Raw genomic sequence first — 25,806 nt, 5'->3', positions numbered from 1 at the left:
AGGCGGCGGCTGAGGGCGGGCTGAAGGGAGGGAGAGGCCGGAGGAGGAGAGGGCGGAGCGGGGGACCGGGCTGGGCTGGGCTGGGCTGGGGAGGGAGCGGGGATCCAGAGCGAGTGGAGCACTCGGGAGCTCAGGGCTCGGAGGCGGCGGCTCCCGGCAGTGGCGGCGGCGGCGGCTCCTCCTCCCCCCCTGCCCAGAGCGTTCGGCCCGGCCCGTCACGCGAGTCCGGGGCGGCCGTGCGGCCTAGTTCCCCCGACGCGGCGCAGCCCGGACCGTCAACCTCGACCTCGGCACCCGCCCCCGCCGCTGCCGCTGCCGCTGCCGCCGCCGCCGCCGCCTCCCTGACCCCCGCTGCTGCCGCTGCCGCTGCTGCGGCCACTGCTTCCGTCTGCACCGCCATGGCCCGGCCGCTGGTGCCCAGCTCGCAGAAGGCGCTGCTCCTGGAGCTCAAGGGGCTGCAGGAGGAGCCGGTCGAGGGCTTCCGGGTGACCCTGGTGGACGAGGGCGACCTGTACAACTGGGAGGTGGCCATCTTCGGGCCCCCCAACACCTACTACGAGGGCGGCTACTTCAAGGTAAGGCGGAGAGCAGCCCGGCTTCTAACGTGGGGGCCCGGCCACCCCGTGGGGTTCCTTCGCCTGCCACTCCCCACTGCCGTGGAGGCTCCCCATCTCTTCCCCCCCCCCCCCCCGTCGTGGTAGATACCCCGTCTCTTATCCCTCCCATGATAAGTTCTCCTATCTATTACTTCCCCCCCCCACCGTGGTAAGTTCCCCCATCTATTACCCTCCCCCCGTGGTAAGTTCCCCGATCACTTATCCTCCCCCATAATAGATTCCCTATCTCTTCCCATATGGTCGGTTCCCTGTCTCTTACCCCTCCCATGCTAAATTTCCTCATCTATTACTCCTGCCCGTAGATTACCCATCTCTTGTCCTGCCCCCATAATAGATTCGCCTTCTCTTTCCCCCCATATGGTAGGCTCCGCCATCTATTACCTTCCATAGTAGATTCCCCATCTCTTACCCATCCCCATGGAAGATTCCTCATCTCTTATTCTCCCCCATAGTAGATTCCCAATCACACCTCCCCCCCGCCCCGTGTAGGTTCTCCTGTCTCTTACCACCACCACACCTCATGGTAGATTTCCCCATGTCTTACCTCCCCCATCTTTTACTCCTCTCCATGGTAGGTTCTTCCATCTCTTACCCCATAGTTGATTTACCATTTTATCTCTTACCTCACCCAATGGCAGGTTCTTCTGCCTTTTTACACTGCCTCTACATAGTTTCCCACCTTCTTTTACACACACCCCCCATGACGATTGGTTTCCAGTCTTTTATATTTCCTCCTCCTCTGCTAGGTTCTTAACATTTCTTTCACATGAAGGCTTGATTGAATCTCTCTTCTCTTATGTATACAGCAGGATAGATTGTCTTCTCTTTTGCATGTATGTAGAGTGGATTCTACAGTACACTTGCAGACACAGGCATGGTAGATTCTATTTCTACCTTTCCATCCTCCCACACACATGCGGGCTAGATCTTTCCCAACCATATGAACACACAGAGAGAGGATAAATTCTCACACATTTACATGCATATATATATATATATATATATATATATATATATATATATATTACATTCTCACATGATACACGTACTACTGTAGAGACACACGTACATTACACAAGCATTGTGATAAGTTTTCCCATCTTACTCATGTTCATACAAAAGATTCCCCCAAAAAAGAAAGGTGATAGTCTCCCCCAACATCCACATGACATACATAGGCCCTCATATACATTTTGTTCTCCAACATACACAAGATAGATTCTCTGTACACACACAGGTGGTAGATTCTCCATACACACGCAACACATATACATATTTAATAGACTCTCCCCATTTATACAACGTACACAATTGTGTTGTGTGTCTGCCTCCCCCATACAATAGATTCTTCTGCATACCTGTTATTCTCACATATACACAAGCTAGATTCTCCATACATACGATAGATTTTCTTCTTAATCTCATACATAGAATAGATTTCTACATGCACACACATGATAGATTCTCATTTCTTATATATGTGTATGATCTCTCATCTCTTACACAAGCACACACAATAGATTGTTATCTCTTTCACACTTGCATATTTTCCTTTATATGCACATATAGAATAGATTCTCCCATCTTGTATGCACACAGGATAGATTTCCTCATCCCTTATACACATGCACACACAGGCAAGAGAGTTACCTCCATCTCTTACATACAAACACACTCACTAGGGATTTTCATCATTTCTTACACACAGCACAAGTACACAGAGAATAGGTCTTCCCATGTATTATATAACAAAGACTGGATTCTTTCATCACACACATGTCCTAGAATTCCCCTATCTTTTATACACACACACACACACACACACACACACACACACACATACATACACATACACACACAGAGTTCATCTCTCTTTTAGATACACATCACGCTAAGTCCCCTTATCTCTTATATAACATGCTACATTCCCTTATCTTATGCACAGGCACACACTCCTATATATTCCTGATTCACACAACAGATTTTCATATCTTACATGTGTAATTACCCTATCTTTTACATGGGCATGTGTGCACACACAAACATGATCCCATCCAAGAGAGGTTCCCCTTCTCTTAGACACACCCCACAGCCATTTCCTAGGTCACTGTCTTCTTCACCACATACACACAACATACTTAGCTTTCCAACTCACTTCTTCTGTAAGGTACTTTATTTTTATTATCCCCTCAAACCTTCCCCCCCCAAAAAATTGTTCCCAGGGGTAGTCTGAATTGCCTTTCTTACCTCCCCCTCCCCAACCTTAATTTTCCTATCCTTTACCATATGTCCCCAGGACAAGTCCATTCGTTCGTTTTTTTTCTCCTTACTCCTAAATCACTACCCCCACTCCTGATGATATTTTTTCCCTGTCTTCTCCAACCCTAAAAGAAAAGGATACTTTTCTTTGTTCTCATTTAGGGGGTCGTGAGGCCCTCATTTAGGGCCTTTCATTAATTCTGGGTTTCTGTTGCCCCACCTTGTTTCATGCTCCTTACCCTGTTTTCCCCTTTCCCATTCTTCTCCCCTCCCCAGAGGAAACAAAGAACCCTGAATATAGCAGCTCTTCACTCCCTCATGTGTCCTTTGGAGCTAGTGGAGTGCAGAGTGCCCTATTGTTGGGGAACACAGGGTCTGGCTGGGGGAGGAGGCTGGTTTGGAGCTGAGTTGGAAGCAGGTTTTCTGTCTGCTTGCTGGACCCAGAAGGCTGTTGTTACCTGGAGTCTTCCAACGAAAGCATCACAAGCTGCCCAGGCAAACCAGAAAATGAGAGTAGCCACACTGGCATTTCAGGAGATGGGGGTTCACCCTTCCCTATCCCATTTGTGACAGGCCAGTTCAGAAGGTGTCCCCTGTAGATGCAGCCCATCAAGCAACTCAGTAACCTCTCAAGCCCCATGGGGGCAAAGAAGCTCATGTCACTTCCTGGCCAGGACCTTGTTGCTCCTTTAGCCCCTGCAAGGCCTCTGCAAAGATCTGCTGCTCCATTGGCCCCCTTAAAAATGGAACCAGACAGATTTTACTTGGGGAGGTTTGCTTTTCCTTGGACCCTTTGACAAGGATTTTAACATCCTGGGCTTTTACAAAGAAAAGTCAGGGCTTATACTTGCCCCTTAAAATAGACTTCCCATTTTCCCTCTGTTTCTCTGGCCCTGAGGTCAGCAAATTAAATTTAGTAAGTGTTTGTTTTTGAACAGTTACTCCAGAGGCCTGAGCTTTGGGGTTTCGGCAACCTTAATAATTTTTTTTCCTGTTCTTATGAGCAATGGTTTGTCACCAGGAATGTTATCATTCCAAATAGTTTAAGTTTTATTCAGTTTGGTTCTGTTGTATCCTGTTTCCCCCCCGACAAAAATGGGCTGGGGTGGGGGATGGCGGCAGCACAGATATCTGGATGAGAACTGGAGTAGGATTACCAGATAAGAGGTCAGCCCTGGTTCCATGGGCCAATTCCAGAACCATCTTTCTCTAAGCATGGACAGGCTTTCAAACCCTGGTCCTGATTGCAGAGCTACTTCCCTTCCCCCACAGGTCCAAGGCATCCTGGTTTTACCTTGGCCAAGAGTGCAGGTTGAAGCTATGACTGAGCCGGATCAACTGGGAGAGACCACAAGAGATCAATCAGGCCGTTCTGGGGGTGGCAGGCAAGGGGAAAGCTGGTGCTGGCAAGGCAGATGTCTGTGTTTGCATTATTGTGCTGATCTTTTAACGGCTGTTACCCAATGGGCCAGGGGCCCAGCTGCCAGTTTTGTAAAGGGTGTAATTCCAGAAGTCTCACAGGCCAGTATGAGTGATGTTTGTTTTCGATTTGAGGTGAGGCCTAAAGGACCTAGGGTGGGACTCAGGATGTGAACTCTGGGATTCAAACCTGGACTCGGTCTGTCAGCCTGGACCTGATTTTTTCATCTTTCCAGAGAAGAGGGGATTGTTATTAGGGAATGGGACCAGCATTTGTGCTGAAAACCTTGCCCTCTTTAGAGAGGTGAACTGTATAACCCTTTTCTGAGAAAGCTGTTTTTGCTTGCCAGGAAGCAGCTGGATGTGTGGCATAACTAGCCAGCTCTACCTTTGATCCAGTAAATAGCCCAGAGTCCTACCTGTGGCCTTTGCTGACGTCTCTCTATCTGTAGTTTCATAGTATGATCTATTGTTTGTTGTTCCCCATTAGACACTGCCTCCTGGATCAGTTCCATGGATTCCATACAAGTTCATAGACTGAGTTGGAAAAGGCACCTTAAGAAAGCATGTAGTCTGTCCCTTTCATTTTACAGAGAAGGGAGAACAGACCTAGAGAGAGAATCATAGGCTTAGCTCACGTATAGTTCAGTGTGACCATGAATCATGTTCAAATCAACTCTGCCATTGTTCCTGGGTGGGTATGTCAGTCTACTACCCTATACCCTCATTCACTATCCATGTAACTTTCTGGACCAAAGTATTCCTCTTTGCATTCCCCTATGTATATTGCCTTCTACATTAGAATGTAAGCTCCTTGAGGATAGGAACTGTCTTTGTTATTCTCTTTGTATCTCCATGACTCTGCCAAGTATTTGACACAGAATAAGCACTTAAGAATTAAGTGCAAATTTTTCATTCATTCCTTCATGTTCATATACAGGAATTCCCTATATATGGAATGCATAAGAATGTTATAAACCATGCCAATGAAAGGTCTTCCAGCCTTCACTTGAGAAGGGACTTGTCCAGGGTCACGTACCTTTTTGTTCTTAGGAAATTCTCCCATTCCCTTTGGAGGAAGGTCACCAATTTTCTGCTGAACCCTGATTAGAATGGATCTGCCAGGGGGTCTCAGTCAGGATAGCTTAAGACCTCCGATTCAGAAGAGATGAATATACTTATTACTTTATTCCTTCTTATCCAACTCTCGATATATTTTTTGGTGAGGGAGTGTATATGCTGGATCATGGCACACTTACTTCTGGGACCACTTTTTCTTGTCTGCTACAGTCTTCTCTTGAAGACGGCTTTTTTCAGAACCTGCCAGCCTCAAAAACTAGCCAACTTTGTTCTCTAAATCTGAAGTCAGTGTTGAGAGTTGAGAATATTGTGTGTATTTGTAAGAAAGTTGGAAACTAATGGCCATGGGCTAACTCCCTGTGCTTAACTTTTCCAAAAAAGGTTCACAGAACTGGGAGGCAGGAGGTACTGCTGGGGGTGATTTAGCATCCAACTGTGCCTTTGAGGGTTTATCACTGGGTAAAATGACTCTCCTGGAAATATCTGTGATTGTCCTTTATCACAAAGAAAGGTGCCATTTGCTGGTCAACCTCCAGGCACAGCTCTTAACTTCTTCATATGTATTTCAGGCAGCTAGGATTCAGGGCCTGGCCATCCTAAGCAGCTTCCAGTAAACAAAAACATCTGAGTTGTACTTCCTTTGTTTACCTGCTTCACCAGCTGGTCAGCCAAGGAGGAAGACAACAAAGCTGTCATCACAAAAGCTTTGCAACACACTGGCACAGGTTACATCAGAGACCTGTGCTCAAGTATAGCCAGCAGGGGAAAGTGAGTTTTCTTAAATCAGGATCCCTAGCCCTCTTTAAAGTCCTTGGACAAAAAACTACTTCCAAAAACGTATTGGGCCCTTCCAAGGACCATTAGAAACCCAGCTGTGCACTAACAGAGTTCCCTTACCAAGGCCAAGTGGGGCCATGAGCTGCTCTGGCAGATACTTCCAGTCTGGAACTCCTGCCCTTAGAGAGCTTCCGGTCTGTTCACAAGGGTAAAAAGGGAAGGGACTTGGATGATAGTTTTGTCAGGGAAGAAATAAATGATAGGCATTCTGCTGTCAGGTGTCCGGAAAGTGCCTGAGGTCTGAAATTAGTTGTATAGAGAGCAGAGTCTGACCAGGTAGGCTCCAAGAAAGTTACTGGCCTAGTAGAGACATAGAATGGGGTTTTGTAAAGGGACTAGACTGTGTTTTCAGTTAACATGAAAAGGGTGAGGAAGAGTATCTAGGAAGAATTCTATACCTGTCTTTAGGGACATGGGTCTCTCTTCTTCCATAACAGTTACAGCTTCCATGTTGGAGGCTAGAAAGACAAAGTGATTTGCTGAAGTCATAGAGTAAGTGGCAGAACCAGACCTAGAACTCAGGGATCTTCTGACTCCCATTCCAGTGTACCTACGATATAACACCATAATAACAATAACTCTTAATGCTGTATGGTTCCCAAAGCACTTTTAGCCCTCTGAGGTAGGACCATCAGTGTTATTGGCCCTGTTTTGAAGATCAGGAAACCTAAGTTCAAAGACATTAACTGGCTTGCCCAATCACACTACTGGTAAATACCTTGGTGCAGGATTGGAATTTGGGAAAAGGCTGGTGCCTTTTCTGCTTTACCAGGACACATAGGAGCATGCTGCCATTCCCTTCTCATTCTTTTTTCCTGTTACTTCCTTCCTCAGGCCCGCCTCAAGTTTCCTATTGATTACCCCTACTCCCCTCCAGCTTTCCGGTTCCTCACCAAAATGTGGCACCCGAACATCTATGAGGTAAGCCCCAGGTTGTTTCTGCCCCTTGGGATTCCTGAGGTTTTTATGAGTCCTTCCCCAGTGGTACTCAGCAGGACAAGTATTTACACGCCTGCTGTATGACTTACGTTGTGTTATATGCTGATGGGTTCTAGAGAAGCAAAAGGCAGGGCCCCACCCTCAAAGATTCTGCAGTCTGCTGACTGCCTTTGTGTACATCCTTCCTCAAGATGAGACCGCCTAGTGCTATGTCCCAGAGCATTTATTTGTCTCGTACAAGCTGACGCTTGCCCTGGGACTGGACTAGTTTAGTGTCTGACCTGAAGCCAGTTTCAGGGTGGAGGGTATTTCAGTTTAAAAGGAGCATGAATATGGACAAGCAGGTAACTAGAGCCTTAAGTCAGGCAAAATGATGGATGAAATTAGCTTGGGCTATCCATCCTAGTCTGTGAGACTATCTTTGGGAATGTAAATGCCCCTGTTTTCCTGCCAGAGAGGAGCAGGGTTTATTCAAGGAAAGGTCCTTGTTTGCCACATCAGTGTGGCCCATCTCCCTCAAAAAAGGACTTGAATTTTTGTCCTAACTACAGAAGCTAATCTCTTTCTCTCTCTGTCTCTCTCTCTTTCTTTCTCCGTCTCTCCCTCTTTTCCTCTCTCTCTTCTCTCCCTTTGCTTATGACCAGACTGGGGATGTTTGTATCTCAATCCTCCACCCTCCAGTAGATGATCCCCAGAGTGGAGAGCTTCCCTCTGAGCGATGGAACCCCACCCAAAATGTCAGGTGAGTTCCCCCGAGGGGAGGTAAGTCCCACTGAGAAGAGGGGATTGATTCATGACCATATGACTCTTAGAATACATTGAAGTGAAGTTCTCCCCAAAGGTGAATTGGAGGGCCTGAAGAGATGCTTTTGGGTAGCAGTTCACTTGGCATCTTTCTCCACCTCCCTAGCAGTCCTTGGGCTTCAAAGGCCAAAGCTTGCCTTTGAAAGGGACTTCAGGTTGGGACACCCGCAGAGGGGAGGGTAGTGTGGGGATGCTGTTGTCTGTATCCCTCATCATCTTACAGATTTGTAGAAGGTCACGAATGAAAGGGACCTTGAAGATTTTGGGGCAACCTCCTCATTTTACAGATCAGCAAACAGGCAGTCAGAGAAATGATTTGCCCAAGGTCCCACAGCAATTTAGTGACAGGGAGAAAAATGGAGACAGTAGAGGAAATGTTTCTATCCTAGCTAGACCCTCAACCCGTATGCATAGCCAATACTCTAGTATACTACTAGTAGTAATTGAAGGCTTAAATGTTTCATTCATTCCATTTATTCAGCAAACATTTCGTGCATACTGTGTGCAGAAATATTAAGGAAAATAAAATTATACATTTTAATGTATAATTATATGTTAATACAGCGTCTGTAATACAGTGTCTACTCTTATGGAGCTCATAGAGGCAGATTTAGGCTCAATGTAAAGAAAAGCTTGTTAATAATTAATTAGAACTGTCTAAAAGTGAACTGGATTGTAGTTGGTTCCTTTTCACTAGAAGTATTCCAGGAAAATGAATGACCATTTGAGGATATTGTGGAGGAAGAGAATTCTTGTTGAGGTACAGATTGGGCTAAATGACCTCTCAGGTCCCTTCCCACGCTGAGATTCTCTGAAAACACAAACACAGCTGACCATCACATACTGCCAGCCTCGTCGACTTAGATTTGAATGGGGTCTCAGGCTGCCTCGTCCAGTGAACCTGAGACCAAGAGGAGAGACTTGCCCAAGGTTACACAGGGAGTGGATTTTGCAGAGCTGAGATTTGAACCCAATTCTTTGACTCTAAATGCAATGGGTTTTTTTTTTTTTTTATTATACCTCCCTGCTTCTCATCCATTGAGCTACATCCCTTCTCAGTCAGTTACCTAGAAACATCCCCCTTATCCACCAGAGGCGTCCTCTCTAGGGCCTTTGTCTCATCCCCAAAGCCTGTCTCAGGTGGGCACTTTCCTACCTTTATGGCATGTTGAGTGGACTTCATTTCTGTGTGCCATGAGAAATGTCAGTGTCTTTCTGCAAAGCTCTTGCTGGCCACGGAAGGGTCTCAGCGCTGGGTGGCTTTCTGAGTAGATGACTTTCAGTGCAATTTTCCCAACCTTCCTTTGCTGGGTAGGACCATCCTCCTGAGCGTGATCTCCCTCCTAAATGAGCCCAATACCTTCTCACCAGCCAACGTGGATGCTTCCGTGATGTACAGGAAATGGAAAGACAGCAAAGGGAAGGACCGGGAATATACAGACATCATCCGGTGAGTGGGAGGGAGCTGCCCGTCAGGCCCTTCACATTCTTATGGTGCTTTAGTTGGCATAAGGATCTCTTCATAACTTTCATGGAAGAGCATCCTTGGCAAGGCATTCTAGAGGACTCCTCATCGTCCTCGCTCTGGATGAGGCAGTTGGAGGTCAGAGGCAAGCAGAGGCCAGACCCATTTCTTCCAGCTTGGGGCCTGGGGCTCTTCCCATCGTGCCATATTGTGCCCAGTGGTAGGCAGGCTGTGAGTGGTCCGCGCGGACGTGGAATAGTCTTCTTATTCAACAAATATTAAATGCCCGCTGGGTGGAAAACATAGTGCTTAGCTCTACTAGAGGAAACGGAGCAGTTTTGACTTGCATATGGCATTTTATGGTTTGCCAAGCACTTTCTGTACATTAACTCACTTGATTCTCACTGCCTTTGAGGTAAGTGCTGTGATCAGTCAGTCAGTAAATATTTATTAAACACCTGCTCTGTGCTGGGCTTTTCAGTACTTTCTCAGGACATTACTCTGACTGACTCTGCCTTATCTTCTGTGGTTACCCCATCTCTTACACGGGCGTGCGTGTGTGTACACACAAACACGACCCCGTTCAAAAGAGGTTCCCCTTTCTCTTAGATACAGCTCACAGCCTTTTCCCAGGTCACTCTTTTCTTCATCACATACCCACCACATCTTTCTCAGCTTTCTGACTCACTTCTGTCAGGTACATCAGGAGTAATCAATTTCTTTTATTTTTGATTACCCCCTCAACCCTCCCCCATAACTGTCCCATTACAGATATGCTCCACTTTTTCCACTGTGCCCTTGGAATGGCTCTTCCACGGTGACCGACCCATTCCCTTACCCCACCTCATCACCACTGCCTCTCCCTGTGTTCTTTTTCTGTCATTGCATTTTTCCTTCTGTCTCACTCCTCTTAACTGTATCCTGACTCCCCGTGACCTCTAATTCCTCCATCATTCATGACTTTTCTCAGGCCATTATGACTGTTGCTCTCCTTTCACTTCCTTCCCCTCCCAAACTTGAGCTTGTATTTAACCAGTTCAGCTCTACCTTTTCCTCTCAATTCCTTTGGCCTGTATCCTGTTGTCAACTTCATCCCTCGCCAGTGGATTATTTCCACCACCCTTCTCTGCTGTGCTGTCTGGGTACGCCTCAAATTTATGTTATCCAATCTCAACTAAGACCCTCACTACAACGAGACAGTCCTCTCCTCAATATCCCCGTAACCTCTGACCTCGCAGCTGAGAACCTCACCTCTTCCTTAACTGAGAAAATTGAGGCCATTTCCCATGGATTGCCTCTTCTGAGAATCCCTGGACATCATCCTTACACTTTTTTCCTCGCCATTGCTAACTCCTCTGCATCAGATAATAAAACCCTTGCTGTGTGCTAGATACTGTACCAAGTGCTGCCGGCACACAGATGAAAATGGAAACAGTGCTTACTCTTGAGGTAGGCCTGAAGTACCTACATAAGGAGATAGAGAATAAATAGTGGGGGCAGTGAGGTGGCGCAGTGAGTAGATAGAGCACAGGCCCTGGAGTCAGGAGGACTCGAGTTCAAATCTGGCCTCAGACATATAACACTCACTAGCTGTGTAACTCTGGGCAAGTCATTTAACCCCATTTGCCTCACCAAAAGGAAGAGAGAGAATAAATAGTGGGTAGTTGGGGGGAAGGGGCACTGCCTACTGGAGATCAGGAAGGGTTTTGTGTAGAAGATGACCTTTGAGCTGCATGACTTTGACCTTCTCCTCCTCCCATCTTCTTTATTGGCTTACCCCACTCAGTCATCCCCTGTCTCTAAAGTCATTCTTTATCTACCTCTTTTTTCTCAACTGCCTTGAAATATGCCCAAGTCTCTTGTCTGTATTCCTTGTCTCTACTTTCTTTCCTTAGTCCTTTGCATTCTGCCCTCTCCAAAGTTGCCAAGGATCTCTCACTTCCCAGATGTGGTTGTTTTGTTTCAGTTCTCACCCTTCATGACCCTACCTTGATACTGTTGACTGTCTTGCCTTCCTGCATACTCTCCTCCTCTGGGTTTTTATTACACCCATCTGATTGTTCCTTCTCTGTCTCCTTTGCTGTCTTATCCTCTATATCCTGCCCCTTCATTGTGGGTCCTCCTAAAGATGCTGTCCTGGGCCCTCTTCTCTATGTGATTCTCATTTGTGGACCTCATCAGCTCCTGTGGGTTTAATCTCCGTGCAGATAATTCCCAGCTCTCTACACATCCAGATCTTTTCTCTTCTCATCACCATCTGACTATTAGGTATTTCAAACTAGGATGACCCTGGAAACATCTTAAACTCAGCATGTCTGAAAGAAAACTCATCTTTTCCCCAAACCCACCCCCTTCAGACTTTCCTATTTCTGTCTAAAGCACCACCATTCTTTTAGTCTCCAAGTCTAGGTTCCTAAAATTTGGTGTTAACCTCCAGCCCTCAGTCTTTCTTACCATAGTCAATCAGTTGCCAAATTTGTTGATTCTGCCTCACAACATAGCTCCTATCCAGCTCCTCTCCACTTAGAGCCACTATCTTAGTTCAGGCCTTGCTTCACCTCTTGCTTGAATATAGCCATGACTTCTCATCAGTTACCTTGTCTCAAATCTCCCTCATCTAGTCCATTCTCCACACTAATGCCAAAGTGATTTTCCTTAAGTGTCACTCTAACCTGTCACTCCTCCTGCTCAGTAAACTCAAGTGGCTCACTTTTGCCTCTAGGATAAAATATTAACTCCTTGGTGAGGTTTTAAAGGCCTTCAGTCTGTCCCCACCCTTCTTCCCAACCTCCTTATACATTCCTGCCCTTCCTTCATTACTCTAGCCAGACTGGTCTCTCTTTTCCTTAAACGCAGCACCTCATCTCCCATCTCTGCTTTTACTCACCTCTGCTTCATAGGACCCCTCTCTTCCTTCAAGATACAGCCATGCTCTGCCTTCTGTACAAAGCCCCAGTTGGTAGTGCCTTCCTTTTCTCCCTCCCTTAACTACTTTGTATTTAACTACTAGGTGTTTAATTTGTATTTTTCTATAGATATTTTGTATGTGGTTTTAACCAGGGTGTCCCAAAAGTCTTGGTGCAGTTTTAAACCATTAAAGCACTGAGACTTTTGAGATACATGCATTTGTGTCTCCCGATAGAGTATATGAGCCTTGAGATTGTTTTTCTTTTTCTTTTTTTTTTTCCCTAAATCCCCAGCAACAGTGCCTGGCATGTAATAGACACCTAATAAATGTTTATTGATAGATTGAGGAAAACCAAAAGACTTGCCTATTGTCACACGGCTAGAGTCAGCCCTACCGGTGAGCTTTGAAGTCAGCTTCTCTTGACTCCCAAGCCCAGGGCTCTTTCCACTCCATCACATGCACTGTCTTGGTGAAGACATGTACGCAAGTACCTGTAGTGTGAAGTGTATTATGAGAGATGCAAAAATAAGGGGCCACATAATATAACAGGAGTGAAACGATCACATCTAGCTGGAGGAAATCAGAAAGCTTCCTGGTCAAGGTAGCTCTTGAATGAGGTCTTAACAGAGATACCACAGGCAGTGTGCATGTCACCTTCTTGATCAGTATGTTCTTAATTGAATAATCCCCAGTAACCCCTTCCACCGAGAGAATCTAGCTTGTCCTAAGTTGGAGTAGAAGCTCAGAATTCTTCATATCTAGCACTGAAGAAACCCAAGCTAGCCCCTCTATTCTATGTCTCGCCTCTATGTATTCTCTGTCCTGTTCATGGCTTAAGAATAAGTTGTTTTCAAAGACCGTTTTCATAATTCACATTGGCTAATTTCTGTTTTGTTGTTTGTTTCTGTTTTGATTTTCCCAACACCCCTGGGAGATAATCAGTATTATTATCCCAGGTTTACCGATGAGGAAGCGGGGACTGAGAGGTGAAATAATTTTGAAACTCAAAACTCTAGTTGCCTGGTTCTTTCTTGGTCTGTTACTCTTAATGTGTCACACTGCTTCACTATTGCTTCTCCTTCCTTTCCTACCAAGAATATATGCATAAATATATATAGCCCTTCCCCTTCCCTATCCAGCTTCAATATATCACGTCATCCTATGAGAAGCTTTCCAATGTATTGGAATTTGGGCCCTGGGCCAAACCACCTTGGGGCCTCGAGCTCCAGCTCTGGAGAATTTAGATCCTGGGAGGCCACAGTCCAGAGAGATCATGGCTGAAACAGGTTGTGTGTGTCTGTATTGTAATTCTTTTTTCCAAGGATCCATACATTCTGCTGTTCATACAAGAATGGAGGAGATGAGATTTGTAACTCTTACTTTGTAGGTGGTAAAAAGGGATGGCTCTTCTGTGAAGAAAGTGGCAGGACTTCAGTTACAGCATCAGTGTCTTTGCCTCTGAGGTGGCTGGCCCTTAGGGGCTGCTTTCTCCAGAAGGCAAAGGATCCCTGGTGCATAGGTATAACCATTCTTCCCTGTTTTTCAGGGATGCCAAAGGGTCATTGTGGTCTCGCCAAGTCTGGCTGAGGGGATATTGATGAGAAAGGGAGGTGTTTCCACTATTTTTAGGACATCCTAAAGCCATTCTATGGCTTTAATTCTCAAGTAGATAGATGAAAGATACCTGTGTACGTACACACACACACACACACACACACACACACACACACACACACACACACTCTCTCTCTCTCTCTCTCTCTCTCTCTCTCTCTCTCTCTCTCTCTCACTCTCACTCTCACTCTCTCTCTCTCTCTCTCTCACATATCGCCATAAATCAAGATGTTCTCTAACATGTACAGGGAGGGTGATGGAGGCGTTCTCCATGGCCTTGTCCTTAGGTTTCTTCACTTTTCCGTGGTGATTTGTTCCACTCCCACAACTTCAACTGTTATTTTAGTTCCGAAGCCTCTCATTCTGTTTCCTTGACCTGGCCCTGATCTCTCTTTGTGCTCCAGACCCACATTTCCATCTGTCTGCTGGATGTCCTGCTGGCTCCTCAACTCAGTATCTCTTCCTCTTGATCTGTTTACTTGATTTACTTTTCTTTTTTAATTTAATATTTTGGTTTTTTTCCCCCAAGTACTTGTAAAAACAATTTTTAACATTCCTTTTTTTAAAACTTTTGAGCTCCAAGTTCTCTATCTCCCTCCTTCCCCTTTTCTCCTCCATTGAGAAGGCAAGCAATTTGATACAGGTTTACGTGTGCAGTCATGCAAAACATATTTCCACGTTAGTCATGTTGTGAAAGAAAACAGACAAAAAACCAAGAAAAATGAAGAAAGACTATGGTTCGGTCTGCATTCAGACTCCATCAGGAGATGGATAGCATTTTTTATCATACGTCCTTCAGAATTGTCTTGGATCATTGTGTTGCTGAGAATCACTAAGTCATTCACAATTGATTGTCAGACTGTATTGCTGCCACTGTATGTAATGTTCTGTTTCTGCTCATTTCACTTTGCATCATCAGTTCATGTAAGTCTTTCAGGTTTTTCTGAGAGCTTCCTGCTTGTCATTTCTTGTAGCACAATAGTATTCCATCACAATCATATACAACAACTTATCAGCCATTCCTCAGTTGATGGGTATTCCCACCTCGATTTCCAATTCTTTGCCACCACTAAAAGAGCAACTATAAATATTTTTGTACATATAGGTACTTTTCCTTTTTGTTTTTTACCTTTTTGTGATACAGACATAGTAGGGGAATTGGTTGGTCAAAAGGTATGCAATGGTTTTATAGCCCTTTGGGCATAGTTCCAGATGGCTCTCCAGAATGGTTGAATCAGTATACCACTTCATCAGCAGTGCATTAGTGTCTCAATTTTCCCACATCCCTGACAGCGTTTGTCATTTTCCTTTTCTGTCATATTAGCCAATTTGATAGGTGTGGAACGGTAGCTCAGAGTTTTAATTTGCATTTTTCCAATTATTAATGATTTAGAGCATTTTTTTATATGACTGTAGATAGCTTTGATTACTTCATCTGAAAACTGCCTGTTCATATCCTTTGACCATTTATCAATTGAGGAATGGCTCTTACTTCTATAAATTTGACTCTGTTCTTTATATATTTGAGAAAGGAGATCATTATCAGAGAGACTTGCTGTAAATTCATTTTCACAGTTATGATTACCATGTATTTTCCTCCATCCTGTTTTCCTCCTGTTTATCCTTCTCTCTCTCTCTCTCTTTCTCTCCCATTTCACCCTGTCCCTCCTCAAAAATGTTTTGTTTAAGATTACCTCCTCCCCCAATCTGCTCTTCCTCTTGCTGGTATCCGCTCCTCCCCTTCTCTTATCCGCTTCACCTCATATTTTCCCTGTAGAGTAAGATAGATTTCTGTATCCGAGTGTGTGCGCTATTCCCTCTTTGAGCCACTGCCAGTGAGAGTAAGGTTCACCTATTCCCCCCCCCATGTTCCCCATCTTCCCCTCTACTATAAAAGTCCTTTCATGCCTCTTTGTCAGATAATGTACCCCCTTCTACCTCTCCCTTTCCCCTTCTCCCTGTTTCCTTTTTCAGTTAATGACATTATTGTCCTCCCAATTTCCTCACGCTCACGTCTCAGAAACGTCTGATTTGTCCCTCTGCTCAGGTACTTTCCACAAATACCCATTTTTCAAAGAGTAAAGTCCTTAGCCTGGTAATCAAAACCTCTATAATCTGTCCTCCTTCTGTTTCCTTAGCCCTGTCTTCCCCCTCTCCTCTTATTATGCTGTCCCCTGGGGTCTGTCTAAATTAGTATCCCCGGCCTCCTTCCCATTGTTCAGGCACAGAATGTTGTCACTGGACAGAACCTGAGAGGCTTGGAAGAGGCATCACTAGGTGGGGAAATGTGCTGGACCAGATTTAAAGTCCGAGGATCTGGGCTTGAGCATGGGAATCGGCCAACCTTGGCCATGCCATTTCATCTTTAAGTCTCAAGTTCCTGGTCAGCCAAATAAGAGGACTGGACAAAATGAATTCTAAGGTCCCTTTCATTTCTAAGTCTTCTGGTCCTAAAGAATGTCATATAAACCTTACTTATCATCTGAGTCCTTGCCCTCATTTCATAGACAAACTGAGGTCGAGAACTGGAAGGGGCTTGCTCAGAATTACAGAGCTGGGCCTTGAACCAGAGTCTCCTGGCTTTGGGGCTGGGGCTCTTAGAATGTAGCATATTGGGTCTTGTATCTGTGCCTGGACGTTCCCCTCTCTTGCCCTCCCCAGGGACCTGCTCAGTACTACCAGGCCTTCACAAAGCCCTTGCCCCCTCCCATGAACGCTGGGCATCTTCACACTCCATTTTGTATTCCAGTCATTTTTATCTTCTCCCTCCTGTTGAACTCTAGGCTTTATGAAGGGAGGATCTGGATCTCCTCCAGATTGGTCTCACCCAGAGCAGACCCTGAAATGTCAGTTTAAATTGAAATAAAAGAGAGCTGATGCTGCCTCACTGCCGTTGTCATCCTCTGTGGCAAGCACTTATTCTGCCCTTCCTCTTTGCCTTCTGGCACCCGTCTCCTGCCCCCTTCTGAGGAGTGATAGCAGCTTATGTAGCACTTGCATCCATTCTTTGATTTTTATCTTTCACGTCCCCATGAGATTGGCAGGGCAGGTAGCATTAGGTCCATTTTACAGAGGGTTAAGCTGTGATTCAGAGAGAGAGGGACCTGTGCAGCATCACACCAAGAGTTAGGGATGGAGCTGGAATTCAGAGCAGGTGTATCAGTTCTTTCGGCTCTTGTCTGCCGCCTCCTGATCCTTCTCTCTCCTCTGCTTTCCCAGGAAGCAGGTCCTGGGGACCAAGGTTGATGCGGAGCGGGATGGGGTCAAGGTGCCCACAACCCTGGCCGAGTATTGTGTGAAGACCAAGGCGCCTGCGCCGGACGAGGGCTCAGACCTCTTCTATGACGACTACTACGAGGATGATGATATGGAGGAGGAGGCCGACAGCTGCTACGGCGACGACGATGACGACTCCGGCACGGAGGAGTCCTGACACCACCTCCCGCAACCCCCGGGCCCGAAATAAACTTATAAAATTTTACCTCAGACAAGGAGCCCGGAGACTCGCTTGGAAATCTCTTAGACTCCGGACAGCCCTGAACACAGACTCTCTACCTCATGGGAGTTTCTAGTTTTCTGTTTGATCTTGGTTTTTCTCCTTTTGGGTTTTGGGTGGTTTTTTTTTCCCTCCCCTTCGAAGAAGAATGCCCCGTTCCCTCACCCCAGGCCCTTTTTCCTCATCTTTAAAGCCGAGGCTCCATTTTCCAGCTTGTGGGGAGCAGAAGGGGGGGCTTGCTGGGGAGGGGCTGCCTTGGGCCCTCCAGCCTGGAAGCTCTGGGGTCTGACCTTGCCCACTTTGTTCCCTCCTGGTGATTTCCTCCGCCTGGGTGAGCCTAAGAGGATCCTACAGGCTTTTGTGTGCATTCGGTGAGTGAAGAATGAAGCAGCTATGATTTGGGGGGAGGGAGAGGGGTCACGCTGCCTGCTGGCCTGTCTTGCTTCTGCCACAGCCGGGGGTGGGTGGTGGGCTGAAGGAAAAAAGGCCTGAGCTGGTTTTTGTGGGTTCTTCCCAGCCTGCTGTGCTCTGGATACTTGCAGCATCCCATCAGACCACTAGAGGGAGGCAGACTCACCTTAGAGATCCTTGGCCCTGGGTGGGCCTTGGTTCTCCTGTTCTGCCACACTCCCAGCCCATGCGTTGAGGCAGGAGCCCCCAGTGTCTGGAGGGGCTCCTAGGTCTTAAGCTGCTGACACCAACTGGGGCAGGGAAGGGCAGACAGGTTTTTTTTTCTAGGAGTGGGTGGGTGGGTTTAATTTTTCATCAATTTCTCTGCTTCATTTTGTTTGAAATATTAAATAAAACTACTTTATGAGAAACGTGTGCTGTGTAGGGGGCGGCGACGGCCCTTGTGGGAATCAGTAGCAGTGACTCAAGGGACTTCAGTTCAACATTTTTAACCTGCTTGGGGTCAGTGCCTAATACTCTTTCTGGCTTGAGTTAGAGACTCCTAGAGCTCCTCAAGAGTTTCCAAAGCAATTTCTCATCTCGGAAGTTGGCAGGGCAAAGGCTATGGTCCTCCTTGGTTTGCAGGAGCCAGACTGAGTTTGGACAGGACATCAAAGGCCTAATCCTACCTGTATGATAATAATTGTGTTTACATAGCGCTGACTGCGTGCTAGGCACTGAGCTAAGTAAGCACTTCACAAATACAACACCTCGGGGAAGTAAGTGCTATTATCCTCCACATTTTACAGTCGAGGAAACTGAGGCCGATAAGTTAGGTGACTTGCCCGGCATCACACAGTTGGTAAGTGTCCAAGTCAGCATTAGCAGTAATAATAGTAACTTTTATGTAGCATTTAGGTTGTGCCAGCACTGTGCTAAGTGCTTTACGATTACTATCTCATTTGGTCCTCACAACAACCCTGGGGAGTTGGTGCTATTATTATTCCCATTTTGTAGATGAGGAAACTGAGACATGCCAAGTGACTTGCCCAGGGTCTCACAACCAGTAAGTGTCTGAGGCCAGATTTGAACCCAGGTCTTCTTGATTTCAGACCCAGCACTTTATCCCCTGTGTCACCTAGCAGCAAGAATGAGAAAACCAACACTCAAGGATAGGACCAGCATTAATGGATTCATCCAGTCCTTTTCCATTGCTCTTCCTCCTAGGTGGACTGATAAGGAGGGAAGAGTACAAGGGAGGCAGCATATTATAACATGGGAAGAGAGTGAAGAAGCCTGTCATAGGTTTGTCATAGGACCTTGAGTGAGTCCCCTTCCTGGGCTTAGTGTTTCCCTCTGTAGACTTTAGGGTTGAACCGGATGATACATAAGACCCCTTCCAGCTTTAATGGGCTAGACTTAATAGGGGACGCTTTTATTTGGCCACTGCAGATCCTCATAACCACCCTTCCGTGTTGGGAGCAAGAGTGATAAAAAGATGGGAGAAATGGGATCAAAACCACAGATAGTGGTTTTGAACATTGTCTCGTGTGAAAGGGGGAGTCAATCAATTTGGCTACATTTATTAGAATCCTCCCGTGTGCCAAGCACTATGCTAGTGCTAGAGATACACAGACAAAAGGGAAGTAGTCCGTACGTGCTGCTAGGAAGGGGCCACATACACACGTGGTCTGTACAGAACACGAAGTAACCTCGGAGAGGAAGACTCTGGCAATTAGAGGTACCAGGGTAGACTTCGGGAAGAAAGTGTCACTTGAGCTGAGTCTTGAAGGAAGCATTCCAAGAGATGGAGGCGAAAAGGGAGAAGCATTCCAGGCAAGGGCTGTGGGAGGGGGAAAGCAAGTGTGAGGCACTGACCCAGGAAATGAGGTATTGTGTGAAGGACTGGAAGAAGGTAAGTTTGGACCATAGCATCTGCGGAGGAGAGTACCTTGTGATGAGGCTGGAAAGGGTGGAATGGGGCATCGTGTCAGAGGAATTCCTGTTTGAGCCTAGAGATGATACGGAGCCACAGGATCTGCCTTTACAGGAGAGCCCTTTGGTAGCTCTGGAGGTTGGACTCGGTGGGAAGAAGCTTAAGGCTGGGAGCCTGATCAGGAGGCTGACCAGGCAGTAGGCAATGAGGACCTGCATTAGGGTGGTGACTAAAGGGAGAGAAGAGGATGTGTACAAGATAGATGAAGATAGAAATGATGCGATTTGTTAACCGAGTGAACTGGTGGTGTGAGTGCAGAAAGGCAAGGATGGCACTGAGGTTGGGAACCTGGAGAACTGTGTTTGGTGGTTGTCTTTTGTGCTCAAAGAAGACCAAAATGACATCACTATGTTAGAGTCAAGGTAAAGCGTGTCCATTTGTGGCTGATCAGACCAATACGAACTTGGAAGGCTCTACCACAGGTCTGGTCTATCACAGGTACAAGTAGTCCATTTGAACATTTGAAGTGGAGACGTCTCTGGAGTTTACACATTTTTTTTTTTTTGAGCTACTGCAATTCTGCTTTGCTCATCGAGCACAGTGCCTTGTTTGATTTGGGCATGCCATGCTGGGCAGTCCTGTGCCAGTGTCTCCCATGTCTAACAATGGATTCTAAAGTTCTTCAGAGACCTTGAGAGTGTCGTATCATTTCTTCTGACCTCCATGTAAGCGACTGCCTCATGTGAGTTCTCCGTAAAAGTCTTTTAGGCGAATATATGTTTGGCATTTGAACACTGTGGCCAGCCCATCAGAGTTGCACTCTCTGCAGTAGAGTTTGAATGCTTGGTAGTTCAGTTCAAGAAAGGACTTCAGTGTTTAGTACCTTGTCTTGCCAGGTGATCTTCAGAATCTTCCTAAGACGGGTCAAAAGGAAGTGATGCTGTTTCCTGGCATGGCACAGATAGACCGGCCAAGTTTCACAGGCATACAACAATGAGGTCAGCACAACATGTGTGTAGACCTTCATTTTGGAAGGCAGCCTAATTCCTCTTCTTTCCCACACTTTCCTTCGGAGCCACCTGAACACTGAGCTAGTCACCTGGGTGACTAGAAGGGTCGAGATCTCTTTAACAGAAACAGGAAAGTTCAGAAATAGGAAGGAGAGGTGGGCAGGCAAAAAGATAAGCTCTTTTTCAGGTATGTTGAGTTTGAGTTGCCTACAGGATGTTCAATTTGAAATTTTCAATAGGCAGCTCAGAAAAAGAACTGAGGCTGGTTACATTGATGTAGATTTGTCTGTAGAGAGATAACTGAATCCATAGAAGGGGATGAGTTCACTACATGAGAAAGTATAAAGATAAGAGGTCCCAGAACAAAGTCTTGGGGTGCACCCACATCGAGGGGCCATGACACAAGCAAGCAGCAGAGGAGAGTGAAAGGAAGGGGCCAGGAAAGAGGGGAACCAAGAGAGAGCAGAATCATGGAAACCCGGAGGAGAGAGTAATCAATGGGGACAAACTCGGCAGAGAGGTCAAGAAGGGTGAAGATCAAGAAAAGACTTAAGAAATAATTGGCAGGTTTGGAAAGAGCCAAGGATGGTGTCAGAGTGAGATCGGCATATAAGCAGGCCTGGGTACTGTGGAGATAACCACTGGAGCCCAAGTGGTGTTTTGGCAGAGATGTTTTTCAGAGATCTCCCCAATTCAAAGGAGGTTGCCATTGGGGGTTGGGGCAAGATCAAGATTTTGAGACACAGTGGTGTCTACAGTGGTGAGGATCTTGTCAGTCGCAGCCCCAAGTGGGGGGGGGGACACCAATTCGGAAGGAAAGTGTGCTGGCTTGGCCAGAAGTAACCAGGCTGTCTGACTTCATGGCATATTAAGCAGGTATTGCTGAGAAATTAATGGCCTCATTGCATTTCTGAGGGCTGGGGGCCTCTTCAATCCCCCACCCCCATTCCCACATTCTCAGACTAGGATTTCTGGGAATTCAGAAGATGCCTGCTAATGTCCTTTTGGGGCCCAGGCCCTTCTGGGACTTTGGGAATTGAGTAGGCAACTCACATTTGGAGAAACTGTCTCCTGGCCCTGGACTCAGCACCTCACGTCCCAGTCCCAGGGAGCAGCTGTTCAGCCTCATGCCATGCCTTTATTGAATGGTAAGATGCCAAGCTGCCTCCCGAAGGCCTGGTATTTTCTTGGGCCTGGGCTCAGCTATGTTACGAGCTCTCCATCTAGGCTGGTGATCTTCATGAAGCATAGGTCTGACCATGTAAACCCACTGCCCCCTTCCCCACTCAATAGACTATAATTGCTCCCTCTCCAGGATCAAATATGAAATTCTCTGGCCTTCAAAGCCCTTCACAGCCTCTCCTTTCCCCCCCTCCCAGCCTCTCCAGGCTTCTTACACCTTACTCTTCGATCTAATGACACTGGCCTCCTTGCCATTCCTGGAAGCAGACACTCCATCTCCAGACTCCATATATTTCCCCATGCCGATTTCCTGGCTTCCTTTCAAGTGCCAGTTGAAATCCCACCTTCTCCAGGAAGCCTTTCCCAGTCTCTCTTAATCCCAGTGCCTTCTCTATTGATTATTTCAATTTATCCTTATATGGCATGTTTGTACATAGTTTTTGCTTGGCTTCCTCCATTAGATTGTGAGCCGCTTGAGGACAGGAAACGTCTTTCACCTTTCTTTGTATTCCCAGCACTTGGCACAGTGCCTGGCAGATAGATACTGACTGACTGAAGAAATAGCCCCAGAGAGATGACTTCCTCAAGGTAGTTGGTGACAGAGCCAGGATTCTATCCCAGGCCTTCCTGGCACCAAATCCATTCCACCATACCACATTTTCCTTCCCAAGGCCTCCACAGTGCTCACCCTTAAAGAGTTTAGTTCAGCCCTTGACGTAAGCCCCACGAGTTAGACGTAGGCAGACCTAGTTTTCTTGAGTTGGGAACGCCACTTCATAATGGAGCCTCAGTGCAAAAAGGACTTTCCTGGGCTGGAGTCCCAACTCTGCTGCCTAATGAGCAGCTTGACCTTGAACAAACTATTTCCTCTGTGGGCTTATTTTTATTTATTTATTTTTATCTGTAAAACGAGAGGTTTGGATTTAGATGCCTTAAAAATTCCCTTCTAGCTTTTAAGCCTTTTATTATTATTTTTTTAATGATTTCTGAGTAAGGGGAAGGCAGGGAAGAGACCTTTAATTGGAGAATTTAGCACGTTGGTTTTTTATTATGGGTAGGGATCTGTGTTTGGGCTGTGTTGAGGGAAAGGCAGAGATAAGTGAAACCATGTCCCTGCTCTTGCTACAAGCCACTGCCTTTAAACCCCGGGCCCCCTCACCACCAATTCTGCCTTTGCAACACAGCCTGGAGCAGAAGGGGAAGGAGGGCCACCTGCTACAGCTATTTGCAAATGAAGAAGAGGCAGGTGCTACTCATCTTGTGGATCTCCCACTTCTTGCTACTCAGCTTGCCTCCTCTGAGGAAGGAAGGTGTATGGGGGAACCCTCTAAGAAGGTTTGCTTGGCTTCCTGAAACCAGCTCATCCCGCCACCCTCCTCCCCAAGCCAGCATGATTAAGAGCAGGACATTGATGGTAATGCTGGTAATTGAGGGGCTTCGAGGTGGTCAGTAACTCCTTGGAGAGACCACCTGGAAGGGGAGGTGAAAGGCCTGGGTTCTAGTCTGATCTCTGCCGTTGACACCCTGGTGGCTTTGAGGCTGGGAGGCCTGTCTGCAGAGTGCCATCCCCACACCTTTCATACCCTGTGGCCATTTATCCCTCCTCCTGCTTTTTCTGACATCCCAGACTAAAAAGAGCCTCAGCCTAGGAATTAGAAAACCTGGGTTCTAGCTGCATGTGACCATGGGGAAACCTTGTCCTTTTCAGCCTCCATAGCCTATCCATAAATTAAGTCCCTTATGACTCAATTTTCTTTTCTTTTTTTGTCCTGAGTTCTAAGGGCTCTCCTAACTCTACCATCCTCTGCTTCTACCTTATTCTGGACTGTAAGATTAGGTTTTCCTTCCTCTCAGAGTTATTCTGGGTCGAGATATAACAAACAGATACCAGTCCCCCTAGAGCCAAGCACCCCAGGATCAGAATTTACCAGGGATAAAGTATTCCTTGGAGAGGTTTGGCAAGCCCTGTACCTCCTTGCTAGCGCCGTGTCCCTGCTTCCACCTTGGGCTGTGCTGGGTTTACACCAACACCAGGGACCTGGCTTGTCCCACATCCAGTTCTTTCATGTACCAAGAAACACAGAAGCAGTCTCTGCCCTCATGGAGCTTACAATCTAATGGGGAGATACCTTACAAACCACTATGGACAAATTGCTTTTTTTTTTTTTTTTTTTTTTTTTTAGGCAATCAGAGTTAAGCGACTTGCCGAGGGTCACACAGCTAGGTCACATTTGAACTCAGGTCCTCCTGACTCCAGGGTCAGTGCTCTATCCACTAGGGCCAACTAGCTGCCCCTACAAATTACACATAGAAAGGATAGATAAAGCATTTATCAGATGTCTACTATGTGTGCTAGGCAGTGTGCTAAGGACTGGGAATACGTACAAAGAAAGGCATAAGCAGTCCCTGCTCTTAACTAAGGAGCTTACATTCTAATGGAGGAGAAAACATGCAAACAATTAATACAGTGTAAATAGGAGGTAGGAGCCAAGGGGGAAGGGAGTACCAGAAGAAGTCTCCAGCAGAAGGTGGGATTTGAGCTGAGTCTAGAAGGAAAACAGGGGAGCTTAGGTGGAGGTCAGTCAGTCTACAAGCGTTCACCGAGCATGTACTCTGTATCAGGCCCTGAATTAAGCGTTGCAGGTCAAGAGGAGGGAGAGTATTCCAGGCATGGGGGATAGCCATGGAGTTGGGCAATGGGAGTGTTGTGTGAGGAACAGCAAAAAGACCAGAGCTGCTGGATTGTAGATTAAGCAGAGGGGGAGTAGTAATAAGCCTGGAAAAGTAAGAAGGTGCCATGTTGGGAAGGACTTTAAAAGCTTAATAGGATTTTATATTTAACCATCCTTGTGCTTCCTGCCTTGATGAAGCATTGTTGGGGTGGGGGGAGCAGTTTGTAAACCTTCAAGTGCTGTGAAAATGGGGCTTGTTTGTTAATTAATTATTCCTCCTTCCGGCACTGGGTTTCTCTGTGAGCCTCTGATTCTGGCAGTCCGGGATCTTGGGAGCTGTTGAGAGTGAATTTCTGGGAGAACATAACTGACCCCATTTTGTTCTGGACGTGACCTCCCATGAACTGCAAGACCAACTCTTGCAGCTGGTGTTCCTTTACTCTCCTAATTGGTACAGAAAGTCTTAATAGTTAAGAAGGAAGGATTCCTGAGCAGTCATCCATGGAAAGTCCCCCTCCCTTGTCTCGCCCGGCAGGTAGTGAAAAACGGGAGGATTCCCGAGACCCTGGGACGGCGCTTTCCTTTTTTCTGCCCTGGCAAGGCAGTTTTCCTCGATTGGGTGAAGCTGGCCAGCAGCATCGGGTTTGCCCAGCAGGAAGGGGAACCATTTTTTGTTCCTCCTTCATCAGGGAGCCCTTGGTCTGTAGCTGAGGGGAGGTTGATGGGATCATCTCCTTTAGCTCCCGTGGAGGCTGCATGGATGTCTCCAAACCCACTGTGGTGACTGCTGTGGTTCCGTGGTACCATGTTCCCTTCTCCAACACTCAGTCTCTCGTCCCCTCCCATGCCCCCTGTGTGTCTTGATTCCAATTTGCTTTTTGGTTCTTCCCTGACCCCTGGTTCATTTCAGCATTAGATAAAGGAACAGTTCTCCTCCTCCTCCTCCTCCTCCTCCTCCTCCTTCTTCTCCTTCTTCTTCTTCTTCTTCTTCTTCTTCTCCTTCTTCTTCTTCTTCTCCTTCTTCTCCTTCTCCTTCTTCTCCTTCTCCTTCTCCTCCTCCTTCTTCTCCTCCTCCTTCTTCTCCTTCTCCTCCTTCTCCTCCTTCTCCTCCTCCTCTTCTCCTCTTCCTCTTCCTTCTCCTTCTCCTTCTCCTTCTCCTTCTCCTTCTCCTTCTCCTT

The 25,806-nt window shown here is 46.6% G+C and overlaps 1 protein-coding gene across 1 annotated transcript; it reads left to right on the top strand.

Moving 5' to 3' along the window:
- Positions 1 to 383: 383 nt before the first annotated feature.
- Positions 384 to 18,185, top strand: CDC34 (cell division cycle 34). Its single transcript, XM_027860950.1, has 5 exons — positions 384 to 575; positions 7,047 to 7,133; positions 7,796 to 7,893; positions 9,271 to 9,405; positions 17,162 to 18,185. The coding sequence occupies exons 1-5, from the start codon at positions 399 to 401 to the stop codon at positions 17,373 to 17,375; spliced, it is 711 nt and encodes a 236-aa protein (XP_027716751.1). The 5' UTR covers positions 384 to 398; the 3' UTR covers positions 17,376 to 18,185.
- The last annotated feature ends 7,621 nt before the right edge of the window (positions 18,186 to 25,806 follow it).

The sequence above is a fragment of the Vombatus ursinus genome, unplaced genomic scaffold, assembly GCF_900497805.2.
Source record: "Vombatus ursinus unplaced genomic scaffold, bare-nosed wombat genome assembly UNPS02000546.1, whole genome shotgun sequence".
Taxonomy (NCBI): domain Eukaryota; kingdom Metazoa; phylum Chordata; class Mammalia; order Diprotodontia; family Vombatidae; genus Vombatus; species Vombatus ursinus.
This window is presented reverse-complemented; position numbering and strand designations above follow the sequence as displayed.